This window comes from Bactrocera dorsalis, chromosome 2 (genome assembly GCF_023373825.1).
Source record: "Bactrocera dorsalis isolate Fly_Bdor chromosome 2, ASM2337382v1, whole genome shotgun sequence".
NCBI lineage: Eukaryota > Metazoa > Arthropoda > Insecta > Diptera > Tephritidae > Bactrocera > Bactrocera dorsalis.
This window is the reverse complement of record NC_064304.1, coordinates 75721215-75739198: the sequence shown is the minus strand read 5'-3', so window position 1 is coordinate 75739198 and position 17984 is coordinate 75721215. Positions and strand designations below refer to the sequence as shown.

The following is a 17984-nucleotide window of genomic DNA, read 5'->3' as shown; positions in this document are numbered from 1 at the left end:
CTCGATATCACAAATGGGTCGCCATGACAACAATCTTACTATCAACGGCATTGTAAATGGACGACTGTCAACGCTTACTTTGGATACTGGTGCCACACATTCAATTATCCGACCGGATGTGGAAAGAGGAACGGTTGAACCATTAGTCGGTTGCAAGCTTCGAACGGCCACCGGAGAGGAAGCAGCTGTCGCGGGAAAAGTGTTTTGCGAAGTGATGATTGGTACCCTGGAAGTTAATCACACCTTCATCGTAGCAGAAATCACGGATGAAATTATAATGGGAGTAGATTTCATGATTGATCACGGGGTTACTTTGGATTTAAACAAGCAAATGCTGTTTTGCCAGAACATGGAGATGCCTATAAACACCGGATATGTGACCGACGTTGAAAGTAAGAGGGTGATTGTTGATGATAATCAGAGTATTCCACCAAAATCTGAGGCGATTGTATGGGCTAAAGTGAATGGAGGAGGTGGGACTGAAGAGTTGTGGATTGTGGAACCAACAAAAATAGATACACCCATATTGGTAGGAAGAACGCTTGTGAAAACTAGAGAAGACGCCACCATTCCGGTCAGAGTAGTGAATGAATTCAACACGCCTATAAGTCTGAAGAAAGGAGCAGTAATTGGACAGTGCCAGAATATAAGTGCAATAGCACGATGCGAACGGTCACAACAGAAGCCTACTATTGAGCCACAGCAGATAAGTCCTACACTCCTAAATAATTTGCTGAACGAACTGCATGGAAATGAAAAATTAAAAGCAGAAAAACTAATAGAAAAATACGCATCCATATTTGCAAACGAAGGAAACAGAGGAAGAACCGGCATTGTCAAACATCGCATAAATACTGGAGACGCTAAACCAATCCGGCAAGCTCCGCGTAGGGTTCCACTAGCAAAACGTGAAGATGCTAACAAAATTATTGAAGACATGCACAAAAACGGTGTAATCGAACCTTCAATAAGTCCATGGAGCTCACCTATCGTCTTAGTTAAAAAGAAAGATGGTAGCACCCGTAGCACAAAGAAAGACAGTTATCCTCTACCAAGAATCGACGATACATTAGACACCTTGTCTGGAGCGAAATGGTTTTCTACATTAGATCTACAAAGTGGATATTGACAAGTCGAGATTGATGAACGTGACCGTGAAAAGACCGCTTTCAGTATAGGCGACGGGTTATGGGAATTCTCTGTGATGCCATTTGGGTTATGTAATGCGCCTGCAACGTTCGACCGACTGATGGAACATGTGTTAAAAGGACTCAACTGGAAGACATGTTTGGTGTATCTTGATGACATTATCATCATGGGAAAAAGTTTTGATGATCTTCTGAAAAATCTAGAGGAAGTCTTTCAGCGAATAGCATCAGCCGGATTACGCTTGAATCCCAAAAAGTGTTCATTAAGGACATAAAGTGTCAACTGAGGGGATTCACACAGAGGAAGGAAAAATAAAAGCAGTCAAAGATTGGCCTCGACCCACCAACATACATGAACTCCGCAGCTTCCTTAGCTTACGCACGTATTACCGCCGTTTTGTACCTGGATTTGCGAACGTGGCTAAAAGTTTACATGATTTAATAAAGAAGAATCGCCCGTTTGTATGGCAGTTGGAACAAGAAAAAGCGTTTGAGCAGCTGAAAGAACTACTTTGTTCAATAACGTAATGACAGGTGACGAGTCATGGATCTTTGAGTATGATCCAGATACAAAGAGGCAATATTCCGAGTGATCCCAATGCTTCCGCAGCTGCTCTACAGCCCAGATGTGGCACCTGGCTTGCTTTTTTTTGCCTGAAGCAGCTTAAAGAACTACTTTGTACGGCGCCGATGTTAGCTTATCCAATACCTGGAAAGAAATTCATCCTGGATACAGATGCGAGCGCTTATGGAATTGGAGGTGTCCTGTCTCAGCTCATCGACGGACAAGAAAGAGGAATTGGGTATTACAGCAGAGTGCTCGGGAAACCAGAGAAAAACTACTGTGTGACGCGAAAAGAACTACTAGCTGTGGTGGAATGTGTAAAACATTTCCACAAGTATTTGTATGGACAACGATTCTTGCTGAAGACTGATCATGCAGCATTAAAATGGTTATTACAGTTTAAGAATCCGGAAGGCCAAATTGCACGATGGATCGAAAGATTACAGAATTACGACTTCGAAACGGAACATTGAAAGGGGATTCACCACAAAAATGCGGATGCATTATCACGTCGCCCTTGTCCACTGGAATGTAAACATTGCTCTAAATCAGAAGGAAAAGAAGGTATAATCGACGTGCGATTACTGAATATAGAACCTGAAGATGATTGGACTCCTCACCGCATCAAAATCAATCAGCTGGAGGACCCTGATCTTGCAAAGCTGATAATAGCCAAAGAAAATGGGGTACGACCACCAAAGGAACAAATAAGTAGCGAGAGTCCAACGGCAAAAGCATATTGGGCCCAATGGAACAGCATAAACCTCGTTAATGGATACCTTCATCGTACCTGGGAAAGCGAAGATGCCAAACAGTCTCGTCTGCTGATCATAGTACCGAAGTCCATGATCCCGAAAGTGTTGAAAGAATATCACAATGGACCTAGTGGAGGGCACCTTGGAATTACAAAAACTATAGAGAAGATTAAACAACGGTTCTACTGGATCGGTTGTCGAGATTCCATAGCAGAATGGATAAGTAATTGCGTAGAGTGCATGGCAGCTAAATGTCCTAAAGTCAAAAGTCGCGGTAGGCTACAACAGTACAACGTGGGATCACCATTTGAACGAGTCGCAAAGGATGCTGCAGGTCCGTTCCCAACCAGTACGGCCGGAAACAAATATCTTCTGGTTGTCATGGACTATTTCAGTAAATGGCCGGAAGTATATGCCTTACCAAACCAGGAAGCGAAGACAGTAGCCGAAGCGTTTGTAGAAATATGGATAATAATTTTCGGAGTGCCCGTCGAATTACACTCAGATCAAGGCATGAATTTCGAATCTTCCATTTTCCAAGAAGTCTGTACATTATTGGGCATCCACAAGACACGGACAACAGCGTTACATCCACAATCAGATGGAATTATGAAGAGATTCAACCGAACGCTCGAAGAACATCTGCGGAAAATCGTTGATAAAGATCAACGGAATTGGGACAAGTGCATCCAGATGTTCCTGCTGGCGTATCGTTCAGCGAAGCACGAGACAACTGGTTACACGCCAGCAAAGATTATTTTCGGATCTGATCTGCGACTCCCTGCTGATCTTAAGTTTGGAACGAATCCTACAGCTGTAAGAAATGATGGAGATTATTGTTCTGCCTTAAAGGAAGAAATGAATGAATTGCATCTAATGGTAAGACAGCATACGCATCTGATGAGCAATAAGATGAAGGACCGGTTCGATCAAGCGGCAAATTCAAAAGGTTTTGAAGAAGGTGATCTGGTCCTGTTGTACAATCCACTTCGAAAGAAAGGCTTGTCCCCGAAACTGCAGACAGCCTGGGAAGGACCCGCGGCTGTCTGCTTGTCGAAACAATAGACATCTGGCGCCGCAGCCGTCTGCTTGTCTACTTAAACAATTGCTGAGTCTGGCGCCACGGCTGTCTGCATTTGGCGCCGTATAGCATTATGTTCTTGTAATTTCCAGACCCAATATTCTAGAAGGACACGTCGGCATCAGCGAGAAGTGCGTGGCTATATAAGCCGTGGCAGTGACAACGTAATCAACCAGTGCTAAGAGTAAACTGCTATAGTGTAGACGAGTTGTAAAATAAAGAGATTTTGTTGAAGTGAATTAAACGGTTTTATTTGTCAATCCAGAGATACGAACCTAGTAAAGTAAACTAGTAAGGAGTAAATTCGCAACAATATGAATAATATGTGATTTATATTTAATGAACACAGATAAGTAAAATCGTGTGATAATATTATAATATTACGAGCGAATACCCGGGGTGACTGAAGTACTTTCGCGTAGTACTCCTTTCAGCGTTGGTGGCCTTCTGCCGCACTCTACAAAAATAACTCTGGCCGAGCGAATACCCGGAATTTCAGGAAATTGCCTTATCATGACATGGCAGCGCTCCATTTCGTCGTAATTTTTGGTAAACAAATGCGGTTCAAACGAGTGTAAAATGGAGTTTTTAAAATAAAGGTTTTTTAGGTAAGAAACCTGCGAAAAGTGTAAAATGTGGATTTATTTAAAAGTTTATAGTGTAATTTAATTAATTTGAAGTGAAATATGTATGTGAACAAAGTGTGTTTAATGTGGTGAAATAGCTTCTTGAAATGTTCGAATTTTGCGAATTTTTGAACTTTAAGTTCGAATATCTCGTAAACTAAGCGTTTGCGTTACCTATAACCCTATGTATTTTTAAATCAGGAGGACCCCCTTTTTCCAACGGTACTTTCAAATCGCGGCGCCAAAGAAATCGGAATTGTGTCTATATGTGTATATTCTCTTTCTGCAGAACATTCTCTATTCCCCCATGTCCATTTTATCCCTGAATTCAGGAGATGCTCTACCTCTTCGTAGTTTTTGTATGTGATATGTAAATATGCACGCAAATGTGTGCAAAAGCTATAAGCGACATCAAATTAGACATGTTAATGAACGACAGAAGAGTCCGTGTGTGAATGCAGCTTTACGTATTCATATATTTATTCCTAATCGTTTAACTTCGTCCTTTTACCTTCGATAACTAGGTATCGATATTCATGTCCGCTGTATACTTATTGCATTCTGAAAAAATCATTTAAAACTGTTAAAATGTGTAGGAATATAAAATATATTTTATTGTTGTTAAGTGGAGTCTTCTTTTTTGGCTTAATGGTATCATCAACAGACAAGGCTGATCCATATGAAATTCTCGGAGTAGTAAATCGTGCAACAGTTCAAGACATTAGAAGAGCATATAAGCATTTGGTTAGGGTTTGGTGAGTATAAGATACATATGTACATACTTATGTGTGTAGATGCTGAAATACACATTCGTATTTATTATATCCTGAACTGGTATAGCTTGACAAGCTGAAACGATGGCTGAGCACAATTCCGATTTCTTAGGCGTCGCTATAACCGTGATCCTCGTGATTATAGGTACCGCAAACGCTTAGTTTACAAGATATTCGATGTATTATATGTTAAAAAATTTGAACATTTCACTACTTTCAACACACTTTATGCGGGGAATGTTTAATATCGCGCCGGTTAAGTATCGTTTATGGAGAAAAACAGGGTGGGGCTACCCCCTTCACGCCCACTTATTGGAAAGAGGAAGGATCGAACTTTTTAATAAACCCCCCCTCGAGCCCCTATAGACCTGTTGGGAGCCCTTTGAAAATGACCAAAAATCGGTGTTCTTGCTCATTTCTCGATACAAACTGAAACCAATGCAACCCAGCCAACATTTTTGCATGGACAAGAAATCAGAATAAAGAAAACCAAAATGTTTCAGTGCTATGTATATACATTATACATATTTAATTGCATCTATCAATGATACAAAGGGATCTTTTCCTTGTTTTTGAATAGATCGCCGCCACATATCTACATATATTCGACGATGACGTCGGCGAAGTTGGCGGTGTGATTATAATTGGCTATGTAGAAGAAACGTTTCACTGCGCGCCATTGCGACTCAATGCGCTGCGTATGAACACCATCTTCGGAAACGAAAGGGTTGATGTCGTCAGTATGATTCACTTTTTGGTGGACGTACCCAAAATTTGGTAATGTGTCATATGCCCGCCATCAGTCCGTCCGAATTATGCTTCCTTCAGCCACGTGCTTCTGGATCAGAGGAATTAAAATGTGCGCCGTTCGAAGTTTGTCAGTACATACTACTTCGAGGCGTATGTCCTCGCTACCATCTTCAATCATCCCTAGAACCCAGTGTCCCTATACGCGCTTGCCTAAAATGTAAAACAAAACCTTATTAGAGTTAAATTCATTGTATAAGGAAATACTATTATCTTTGTTGTGCTTCCGCCGCCCAAATTTATTCTCGTCGATCTGAACAGTTTTTCCCGGACCACCAATTTTTCCTTGTTCATATTGGTCCAACTGGTATATTACCACGGCCTCTCGGCAAAAACTATACCAGTCTGATATTGTTGCAGATGACAAAGTTTTCTCCTTATTTGTATAGTCCTCGCGCAATATTTCTTCGCGGGACATACGACACGCAAAGCAGTACATCAAAAATACACCCGAGGGACACTGATGCGGACATTTTCAAACCATGTCCCGATGGTTACTGCAACACGTGGCTTTTTTGTGCACGTGCCCCTATAGCACACAAAATACCGAAATTTGCCCACTTTCCGAATAGTCTTTGGAACCTTGTGTACAGGGCACAATTGCTCTCTCGGTATTAGACTCCTTGGGGTCGGCTTTAGTCTACCATCCCACGATTTCAGGGTTAAAAGTGGTATGGTTGGATAAGAGCTGCTGCTCCAGATTAAGAAAACATATAATTGTTGCCGCCGCAAATTTATAGTTTTTGACATATTTGCATTTAAAGTTGAAAATTTTGCAAATTTTATCTTGCAATTTCTCGATTTCTAGTAATTCTTTATTTCATATTATGCACTTTTTATGCACTTATACTTCATTACATTGTTTCTACATATTTATATTTTTTAGTAATTATTTAGTTATTTGCTTAAAATAAGCATTTTATATTTTACACAAATTTCATTCCATGCACAATAACAAAAGTATTACGTGTTGACAGATAATAAGTGTTGCCATAAATACACATTTATCAAACGAATAAAAATGAATAAAAGATAAGATTATACCCCAAATACATAAATCATTGCCCCTTTTCTTCATACATCATGATTTTTGATCGGGCAGGCCGCCAACGCCAAAAAGGAGTTTTACTCAAAAAAATACCTGACACACCCCGGTGTTGGATCGTCCAGGGTAATTTTTTTCGAAACGCGGCCGAAGGCCGCCGATGCAGAAAGAAGAATGGACTAATATTTACCCTGTTTTACCTTTGTTGTATTGCAAATAATCATTATGATCCTTTTATTAAATTATTAGATTAAACATACTTATAAGCCTTAAAACTTTTTGTATTACAATGGAAAATTTATTTCAGATCGTATTTGTTTTCTGCGTTTGAGTTTTTATATCCATTCTTATTCGTTTGATAAATGTGTTGATTAATATCTGTAAACACGGAATACTTTTGTTATTGTGCATGGAATGAAAATTATGTAAAATATAAAATGCTTATTTTAAGCAAATAACTAAATAATTACTAAAAAATAAATATGTAGAAACAATGTAATGAAGTATAAGTTCATAAAAAGTGCATAATATGAAATAAATAATTACTAGAAATCGAGAAATTGCAAGATAAAATTTGCAAAATTTTCAACTTTAAATGCAAATATCTCGAAAACCATAAATTTGCGGCGGCAACAATTATATATTTTCTTAATCTGGAGCATCAGCTCTTTTCAACCATATCACTTTTAACCCCGAAATCGTGGGATGGTATACTAAAGTTGCCAACACGCATAAGGCTCCACTTAACTCCACTTTTGTAATATTTTTATTTTCAATAACGCCGAATAACACCGAAAACGTATTTTGCATAACGCCAAATTTTTAAATATGGGTAAACATATGCAAAGTACCGTTATGCTTCCCAGCACACGTATTAGATGGTATATTGAAATCGTTAAGAAATATAAAGCCTTAATTTGTTTTATATGTACTTAAATTTGTAAAATAATGCTCCAACGGGATTTCCTCCACAGTATTTTAGTATTTCATTGCTTTCTGCATTGGCGGCCTTCGGCCGCGCTTTAAATAAATAACCCTGGTCGGTCCAACACCGGTGTGTATCAAATTTTTTTTCGCATAGAACTCCTTTTTTGCGTTGGCGGCCTTCGGCCTCGCTTCAAAAAAAAATAACCGTGGTAACGCTTTTCTTATCGTGCAAATGCAGAGAATTTAACTAAAATAAAATAATTACAATAAAGCTTTATTTACAACAAATATTAAAAAAATTAATATACAGAAACGTTATAGTGAAGTGTTAGTAAGTGAAAAGTGCATAATATAAGTGAAAAAGTACACAAATTATCTATGTAAAAGTTGTAAATCTTCCAATTTTAAATGCAAATATCTTTAAAACTATAAGCGGCAGCTATATATATATATTTTCGTGATCTGGAGAACGTCACCTTTCCAGAGATATCCATTTTATTTCCGAAATCCGGGAATGCTATTCTGAATCCCAGCCAAAAACGAGTTTCCGTACAAATGGGGTGTGTAACGATAGGGGCGTTTCTCCAGAGGAGGAATATGCAAAAGTAGTGTAAAAATAACTTATATTTTTTAAATATTGCCTTTTAAAAGGTTACAAATTTGGACTAAAAATACATGGTATTTATCTATGTTTCACTAAATGGCACAATTCCGATTTCTTTGGCGCCGCGATCTGAAGGTAGAAGGGGAAGTCCTCCTGATTAAAAAATCCGCAAACGCTTAGTTTACGAGATATTCGACTTCAAAGTTCAAAAATTCCCAAAATTCCGATATTTCAACAAGCTATTTCCCCACATTAAACGCACTTTTCGGACATTTTTTACGTCAAATTAATTAAATTAAACTATAAACATTTAAACACATCCACATTTTTCACTTTTTGTAGGGTTTTTACCTAAGAAATCTTTATTTTAAAAGATACTTTTTACACTCGTAGTGAGCATCAGTTATGTGCTAACAATTATAAGGAATGGAGCGCTGGCATATGATAATAAGCAAATATGAGCAATTCGCTGAATTCCTTTATTTCGATATAATTCCTCTTTTTTTATTTAGCAATCTTAGTTCTAATAAAAACAAGTGTGTCTATAAATTATATTTCAAATTGAAATGAGTATAAACAATCTTTCCATATATATGGATTTTTTCTTATTCAAATGTACTAATAAACAACTAGGTAATATTATATAATAATATTACGTATTAAAATAATAAAATGCTTAGGTTACCCCGGGTATTGGCTCGATCAGGATTTAAAAGAGTACTACGCGAAAGTACTTCAGTCACCCTGGGTATGGGCTCGACCAGGGTAATTTTTTTAGAGTGCGGCCGAAGGCCGCCAACGCAGAAAGGAGTACTACACGAAAGTACTTCGGTCAACCCGGGTATCTGCTCGACTAGGGTTATTTTTTTAGAGCGCGGCCGAAGGCCGCCAACGCAAAGAGTAGTACACGAAAGTACTTCAGTCATCCCGATATGATATAAATTTTACAATAATATCATAGATTTTTACTTATTTGTCTTTACTGAACATAAATCGCATATTATACATACATATACATATGTATATGGAAAAAGTTTTCACAACTCAATATTATAACTTGAAAAATGTTGGAAAGTATTTTTTATTATAATTAATATAGAAAGAAGGATCACGCAAAGAAACAAACAAAGAAATATCGTTAAGAATCCTACAAATTTTGGTGTTTAAGATGTGGCAACGCTTGTTTTCTTCATAATTGTAAACAATCTAACCTTTGCAACAATGAGTTTGATATATGATTTTAAAATTAAAAAATTTAGGTAAAATATTACAAAATAAAAGTGAAATGTGAACTTATTTCAATGTTTAAAGTGTATATTTAAATATACCAAGTGAAAAATGTAAAAAAAATTAGTGAAACTTGTGTTTTTAGTGCAAATTTTTGAATCTTTAATCCTGAATATTTTGAAAAATATAAGTTATTTCATTATTATTTTTGGATATTCCTCCTCTGGAGAAGCTCCCCTATCCGCACATACCCTATTTATGCGGAAATTCGGTTTTTGAGCGTTGCCAAGTTATAATTGAGTTCTGGACACTTTTCCCATATACCAGGGATGGGCACAGCTGTCAAAGTTCAGTAGGTTTTGACGTTTAGCAATTGTTCTTTCACTTCCAGTGAGAGAGGAGTTAAACATCTCTTTATCTCTGGCAGAGTGGTTGCGGCAATACTGACATTGTACACAAATTAAAGAGCGGAAGTTTACTTCATATCGGAATTGTACAGTTGTGTGAACAAAAAGAGGTAAAAATAATTTGCAGGGTTTAGAGTTTCGCATTAAATTTTGTTTTTATTTACCTTTGCATGGTGAGAAATTCGAATCACTGTTAGGAAAAAATATATAAGTTATACTTGTATCTAAAAACAATTTTATTTAATAAGAAAACAGCACATTTTAAAACGTCACAACACCTATAGTTGTTCCTGTTTTGTTTACACCACTGTACATGTGATAGATCAGTTAATGGTGGTGATGCCAGTTGTAAAAATTCATTTTAGTTACAATTGGGCAAACTTTTCTCAAGTTGTGGGCTTTTATACGTACATATGCATGTCTGCAAATATAAAAAAGAAAAGATACTTGTGACCATTATATTTATATATTGTGTTGAAACATATTGCAGTTCCATTTAATGAAAATGCTTATTTAAATATATGATTTGCGATATTTTCAGTTTGATTGTTTTATCAAAATATTCAAAGAATTGAGGTTTTTTTACAATTGTTTTGTTAAATTTTAAAAATCTAAGTTGCCTCTGGAAATGGATTAAAATAATAATATGCGCTATAGAAAGGGAGCACATATTTTCAAAAAATATAAGAAATCATCAAATAAAAATATATTTGCGCGGTATGTCATTATTGATTGAGAGTGGCTAAGCACACAAATAGAATACAAACGCTAATGGCAGAAACATCTTCTCCCTTCGCCACGAGCGGCAAGCGTTTTTTTTTTCGTTTTCATTCGAACAATGTTGCCATTACTCAATACGCATATGTAGTTTTGTACACATTTAAGTTTTCAATTATAATTTTTCATAATAAAATATATCAAAACTGAAATCAAGCTATTAAAACTAGTTTATATATTTGTAAATAATAGCATTCGATTCTGAATTTGGGTTATTTTAAGAAAATTTCAAATATATTGAAGACAATTTTTATAATTACTACAGTATATCGAGCCTGGCAACCCTGCGGTGTGAGAGAGCAATCAGCTGAGTCGTTGGGAATTCTACGATTGGCGGGTGGTAGAAGGGTTGTTGAGTAATTATTTACAATGCGCTCTCATAAGATTCATTTGGTCATGGTGTTTAAAGAAACAGTGGTTCATAAACTGAAGTTATTATTGAAATTACTTTTTATAAGGAAGTTTAAAGAAATAACCTGGTTTGAAACTTTTTGCTTCGAAAATTATATCTAAAATCAGAAGTGTGTTACCTGATTTAAATTTTGGTACAATGGCTATAGCAAATGAGATTAAACCAAACATATAATTTATTATTTCAAATAAACAAAATTAAATGCTGGTAGAAAGACATATTAAAAAAAAAAATGATTACTAAAATCAAATATTTATTATACTTTTTGTTATTTGTCTTATATTTTATAAATTTATAGTAGTTACAAAGAAACTTAAAATTGTTAGGCAATTTTTCAGTTATTACCCACAGTGCAACTTCCCATATATGCGTTAAATACGTTGCTCTCACTTCCCTCTTCATGTTTGCCCGCGATGATCCCCTCACCAAGCCCTCAAAATGTGCACTCGTGCCCGCACGGGCAAAATGCCACTGAGGGCTAATATGCCCATCCCTGCCATATACTATACATATGCATATGTATAATATGTGATTTATATTTAATAAACATAAATAAGTAAAAATCTATGACAATATAAAATTTATATCATATCAGGGTGACTAAAGCACTTCTGCGTAGTACTCCTTTTTGCGTTGGCGGCCTTCTGCCGCCCTTTAAAAAAATAACCCGGGTCGAGCGAATACCCGGGGTGACCGAAGTATTTTCGCGTAGTACCCCTTTTTGCATTGGCGGCTTTCGGCCGCGCTCTAAAAAAATAAACCGAGCGAATACCTAGGGAGCGTATACCTGGGGTGACCAAAGTACTTTCGCGTAGTACTCTAATCCTGAACGAAAAAATACCCGGCGTAACCTAAGTATTTTATTATTTTATTACGTAATATTATTATATAATATTACCAAGTTGTTTATTAAATTTAAATAACAAAAAATCCATATGCATGGAAAGATTGTGATTTAGAATAGCATCCCCCGATAGAGGAGGTCTTCCAGATCAAGAAAAAAAATATATATATATCGCTCATTTGCTGCAAGACCGGCATAAATCAAAAAACGTGATTTTTGAGTTAATGCTGCAGAATTGCTCGTTATATCATACTTCATGTTGAGTGAAAAATTCATATGAATACCTCTTATATGCTCCGTTTGAGAAGAGGTGTAAGGTTGGAGTCACCGTGTAAGGCGGTAGTCAGTTGAAAACTTTAAATGCGTTTTCTGGAGAATCGATTTTTTTGACTTATGCCGGTCTTGCAGCAAATGAGCGATATATTTGCCGCTGCCTTAGGGTTTTTTGAGATATTTGCGTAACGTAAAATCTTTCAGAATTTTCATAATCTTGATAAATCCTGGTGTTGGATCGGCCGTGGTGGTTTTTTGAAAAGCGGCCGAAGGCCGCTAACGTAAAAAAGATTTCAACGCAAAATAAGTGAAGACGCCCAGGTATTGGTCCAACTAGGGTTATTTTTTTGAAGCCCGACTGAAAGCCGCCAATGCAAGATGTTATTCTAAGCGAAAATCTAATAATGTGATATATGTAATATTAATACCCATTGTCGTATTATTTATTTTGTTTCTTTCGTAAAATATATACACAAGATAACACTTAACACTGAATCAAAAGAATGCTGTTTTTGTACCATTTAATATAAAATAAATGGGTAGAAACGAATTAGTGAAATACCGATGGTTGCGACCAGGCAACCGATATTTGGACCAGGGTATGAATATCACGATGCCCAACCTTTTCACAAGCTATGACTTGGAATATTTGCATTTGCGGAATACAACCTTAGTGGGCACAATAACCGACAATAAGCCGCAACTGTCAAAACTGTTTACATCTTCTGAAGAAGCAAAAAGAGGAGTGTGTTTGAATCAGTGTCTAAAAATCAATGCATTTTCAACACATTGAAAGAAAAACGTGCTGGTGCTGTCAACTGCTCATGCCAGCGAGGATATAAATCCTGTAACAAAAAAACTAAAAGTCATACATAATTATAATGAGCATAAAGGTGGTGTTAATACTTTTGAGAAAATGCTACGTGGATTCTCTGGCCTATGAAATTATTTACATGCTGGAATTGCAGCGTTCAGGCTGTTTGATCTTAGTCACCCTATGTGTAACATCAATAAATCTGAGAAGTGCAAAATATTTTTTAAAGAAATCTTTATGGAGCTTTCGCAGAAGCAATTACAAAACCGATGCAAAACAAAAAATAATTCTACAACAAAAATTGTAATGGACTTTATAAATTTCAGAAGGGTTCCTGCAGTGGCGATCTCGCGCCCAACAATACAGGTAGGCTTCCATAATTAATTTAATTCAAAATTAGTTCATTTTCAAATATTTTTCACCATTTTCTTTTGCTGTCATAGATCAACACTTTGAAACGGCGGTGGGAAAGCTGCTAAGATTGATAGTAAAACAACAGCAGCTTTTGACCATATAATACATATATAAGGACGTGTGAAAAGTGCTATTTTGCAAAGTACATCGCCGAACCGGATACGGGCTCAGACAATGATGAAGTTGTGGACAATACTCCAACAGCGTCTACACCCAATCAAAATGCTTCAAAAATACAGCGAAGATTTCATCCATTTGAGCAGTTCGAAACTAAAACTTTATTTCATTTTTATATTTTTCAATAAAAATACCTTGTTCTAGCAATAAGCAATAGCGTTCCTATAGAAAAAACGTCTTAAAAGTCTAAATTTCCATACAAAATACATTACTGGTCAGATATTAAGTTGTATAGCTATGCCATGTTCTATTAGTACAACGTTTTTTATTTTATTTATATATTGTATGAATATTAAAATAAATACACTCATATGTTTATTTATTCGTATATATTAAGTATTATTATTAAAGTTATGCTAATTCAATACATTAATATCCATATTATTATTTAGAAACACTTTAATGTATAAAAAATGAATTACTGTTCAAATAAATCAATCGAATGATTCGCTTTCTTTAAAGTATTCTTATGCAAAAATTTATTATATACTAACTGTATTGCTGTACATATTATTTGTGAAGACTCCATATTGCTTATGGAATACATATTTTGCATGCAATGAACCGTCACTTCAGGAGTGTGACAGATCAGTTTTCATTTCTATGAAAACTTTAAAGAGGCAACACAGTTCATTTACCGATGGCAGTTTCATTTCAGTAATTTTCAATGGGCATACACGACACACAAGTGCGTTCGATTGGAATGTGTACGCATGCGGTTTACTCGTGTATGATTATTGATTTTTTACGATCGGTGCGCGAGCATTTCTCTCGTGTCGCCACTTTTTTTTTCAATTTTTTAAAAATTTGTAAGATTTTACACTTTTTTTTAATTTTCTTAGTTTAACTAGAAGATAAATTATTAAAAAATATGAATCTCTTTGAATTTTTTGTTTTCGATAGAAATTGCGGCCTGCATCCTGCCCGCCGTCCGAAAAATGCACCTGCGAGATACATCGGGCAATTGCTTCCCAAAGGCAGAATATCAAAGATTTCGTGTTCAAAAAATTTGTGAAAGATGTTCAAATATATCACTATAAAGCCTAGAAATTTCGCTTGAATCAATTATTTCTTTCCCTCCCAAAATAATCATTAAAATACCGATTTTATGAAGCCTCTAAAGCAGGCTCTCCCCTTAAGACGATTGTGTTAAATTGTAAAAGTAAAGTCTAAGTAATAAATTTGTACATTTTCAAAATAATTTAATTTTTTCAAAAAAATATCTATATATTTAATTGAATATTGTTAATTACACAAAACTTATACAAAATGGATTGACGAGTGATCGAAGTAATTAATAAACTTATGCAAGCATAGTCAAAATATCATTACTCATATCAAATTTATGAATTATTTTTTTCAAGAAATACATTTGTAGAAAGGGGCCATCCATAAATTACGTCACACCTTGAAGGGGGGGGAGGGTATCATTCAGAAGTGACATTGTGTGACAAGGGGCAGGGGGGTGGGTCAAACGCTTTGTGACATCACATTTCAAAATTTGTGATGTACAAACGTGAAATTTATAGGTAAACAAAAAATATTAAGCATTTATAAACACAAACTTTGTTTTTAATACTTAAGTTGTAACCAAGCTTTTTACTGCGCCTGCTTCTTACAAGTATAACTTGCTGAGGTATACTCGCCGTGTCCAGGGTTCGTTACAATAAATTTGTAAACATTGGGGCTCTTCTGCGAATCGTACTTTATTTTATTTTATATTCTAATTTTAATCAAAGTTACAAAATTGTTCCCGCGTTATTGTTTCAGCTTTACAACATTTTAAATATTTTCATTTAGATGCAATTTACGAGTATATAGCTACAAATGCCCCAGGAAGGAGTGCATTTAACAGAGTTGAACGATGCATTGCACCTCTCAGTCGCGAACTTACTGGTGTACTATTAAATCATGATGATTTTGGGTCACATTTTGATTCAAGTAATCGAACTACTGACTTAGATCTAGAAAAACGAAACTTCGAAAGTGCGGGCAATGTGTTGGCTGACATTTGGAGCAAGTTAGTCATTGATAATTTTCCAGTCGCTGCTGAATGTGTTGCACCCACTGTTACTAGACTGGATATTGGACAGGCTATGATGTTGAAAAATAATGCTACTTGGTATGCTGATCACATACGTGAGTCACAATATTTTTTACAAATAGTTAAATGTGAAACTATTGCATGTTGCGGTGTAAGACGTTGTAGTCTTTGGAAATTATTAAAAGAAGGATATTTACCACCACCTGTGTTAATTAAACAGACATCAGAAGGTTATGGAGTCACAGGGAGTGATGACAACGATGCTAAGTTTGCTCCATTATTACTACAGATATTATTAAATCTCCAAGCATCATTCCATCTGAAACATGTTCCATATGATAGTTATTGCCCTAGTGTCGAGTCACACTTGTTCAAAAGATCGTGTAGCATATGTGGCCTATATTTTTCTTCATATTAAGCCGCCAATCAACACAAACAATCACATAAAAAACAAGAGCTGTTACCTATCGCGAAAATTCGTTCTCAAAGAATTGCGGCTGGACGTGTCCGAGAGATTTTCTGTTTAATGAATGATGACGATGCTTTATGGATGGAAGAAGACGATTTTGATACGAAAGATGTCTCTGACATCCAAATTCAGAACGAAAATGAAGTGCCTGATTTACCAGTAGTAAATGATATAAAGGAGTGGATCAAAAGTCCATGGGCACAAGATGATTAAGTTTTGTATTCTTAATTAGCATATTTAAGTATCTATTATTTCTTGACTAGTCATTCGTTGTGTCTGTACTTTAATATTTAACTAAATGTTGATTTTATGATTATGCTATGAAAACAAATGCCCACATACAGAATTGACAACGGCAATAGATTTGACAGTTAGTATGCCTTAAACTTTAGCCTGTCTAGATGCGAGGTTACGGTTAAATCGCTCAGCATTCCGAAGACAATGAAAATAAGAATAAGAGCTTTCCAGTTTTCGTGTTGAAGGAATGTTGATCGTTTGGTAAACCGAGTCAAGTTTAACATCTGCAATTTTACCGAATACTACTGTGTGCAAAGAAACACTAATCAACTTGTGCAAGCTTTTAATATACATATGTAGTTGCCCATGACTTATGGTTTTGGAGATATTTGCATTTAAAGTTCAAAAATTCAACTATTTCAAATGCGTGTTTCTCCGATTTTTAATGAATTTCACATTTTTATTTTCAATCTTATATTAAATTTGTGTTAAATTATTTTTGTTTACACAATAACAGAAAGGATGCATTTTTATAAATAATAATGGTTACCTTATGTAAATATGTATATGAAAGAAATCAAATAATATCCTATTGGAAAGAAATAAATAACAGTTTATACGTTTTTCACATTGAATTCCTTTCTGCATTGGCGGCTTTCGGCCGCGCTTCAAAAAAGAAAAAACTCTGGCCGACCAAAACCGGGATTAATCAAACAAAAAAAAAGGAAATTCTGAAGGATTTTACGTCTACGATAATGAATTTTATATTGACGAAATAGTATTTCTTTTTAATTTATTTTTATTCGTTTACAAAGTATGGTAACATTTAGTTTTTGCTGGTTTGCACCCATTTTCTTATTGTATGAATAAATGGATTTCAACGAAATTCTAATATCGAATTGAAGGAATTTATGCACTATTTAATAAAAAACAAATGTATAGAACCGAAGTAGAGAGGTGTTAGTGGATATAAAAGTTAAAAATATATCGCTCATTTGCTGCAAGACCGGCATAAGTCAAAAAAAATCGATTTTCCAGAAAACGCGTTAAAAGTTTTCAACTGACTACAACCTTACACGGTGACTTCAACCTTACACCTCTTCTCAAGCGGAGCATATAAGAGGTATTCATATGAATTTTTCACTCAACATGAAGTATGATATAACGAACAATTCTGCAGCATTAACTCAAAAATCACGTTTTTTGATTTATGCCGGTCTTGCAGCAAATGAGCGATATGTATAACAAACAAGGAAGGGCTAAGATCGGGTGCAACCGAACAATTTGTACTCTTGCAACTTGCAAGAATCATAGCGAGGGAAATACTTTATGATGTAAAACCAATCATATAGACTAAAGTCAGCCGGATGTTCGAAAATCCGGATATTACTTATATACATAAGTGCTTTGACAAGTTTTTGTTAAAATTTATTTATTTTGATACTCTGATATGAATAAAATACTCTCTCTTATTTCCATTGTGATAACTCACATATTGGCCGATATATGCGAAGCAAAGCTACCACGAGTTCGAAAATCTTTATATTAAATATACAGG

At 35.6% G+C, this 17984-nt stretch overlaps 2 protein-coding genes across 8 annotated transcripts in view; one reads left to right on the top strand and one right to left on the bottom strand.

Moving 5' to 3' along the window:
• The window catches only part of LOC125776613 (uncharacterized), a 217393-nt gene that overhangs the window by 16091 nt on the left and 183318 nt on the right, over window positions 1-17984 (bottom strand). The gene's annotated exons all lie outside the window — the stretch shown is intronic.
• LOC105226404 (dnaJ homolog subfamily C member 16) overlaps window positions 3735-17984 on the top strand; it is a 623397-nt gene continuing 609147 nt past the window's right edge. The window contains exons 1-2 of one of the 7 annotated variants that reach the window (XM_049449949.1): window positions 4799-4930; window positions 9950-10075. Coding sequence is in view for 3 of the 7 variants with exons in the window: in XM_049449953.1 (XP_049305910.1) it covers window positions 4764-4930 (167 nt within the window). In the remaining 4 variants the exon portion in view is untranslated. Of the gene's footprint in view, window positions 4158-4261; window positions 4931-9949; window positions 10076-17984 lie in introns of those variants that run through there. The other 6 variants (XM_049449948.1, XM_049449953.1, XM_049449946.1 and 3 more) reach the window with 6 other exon arrangements.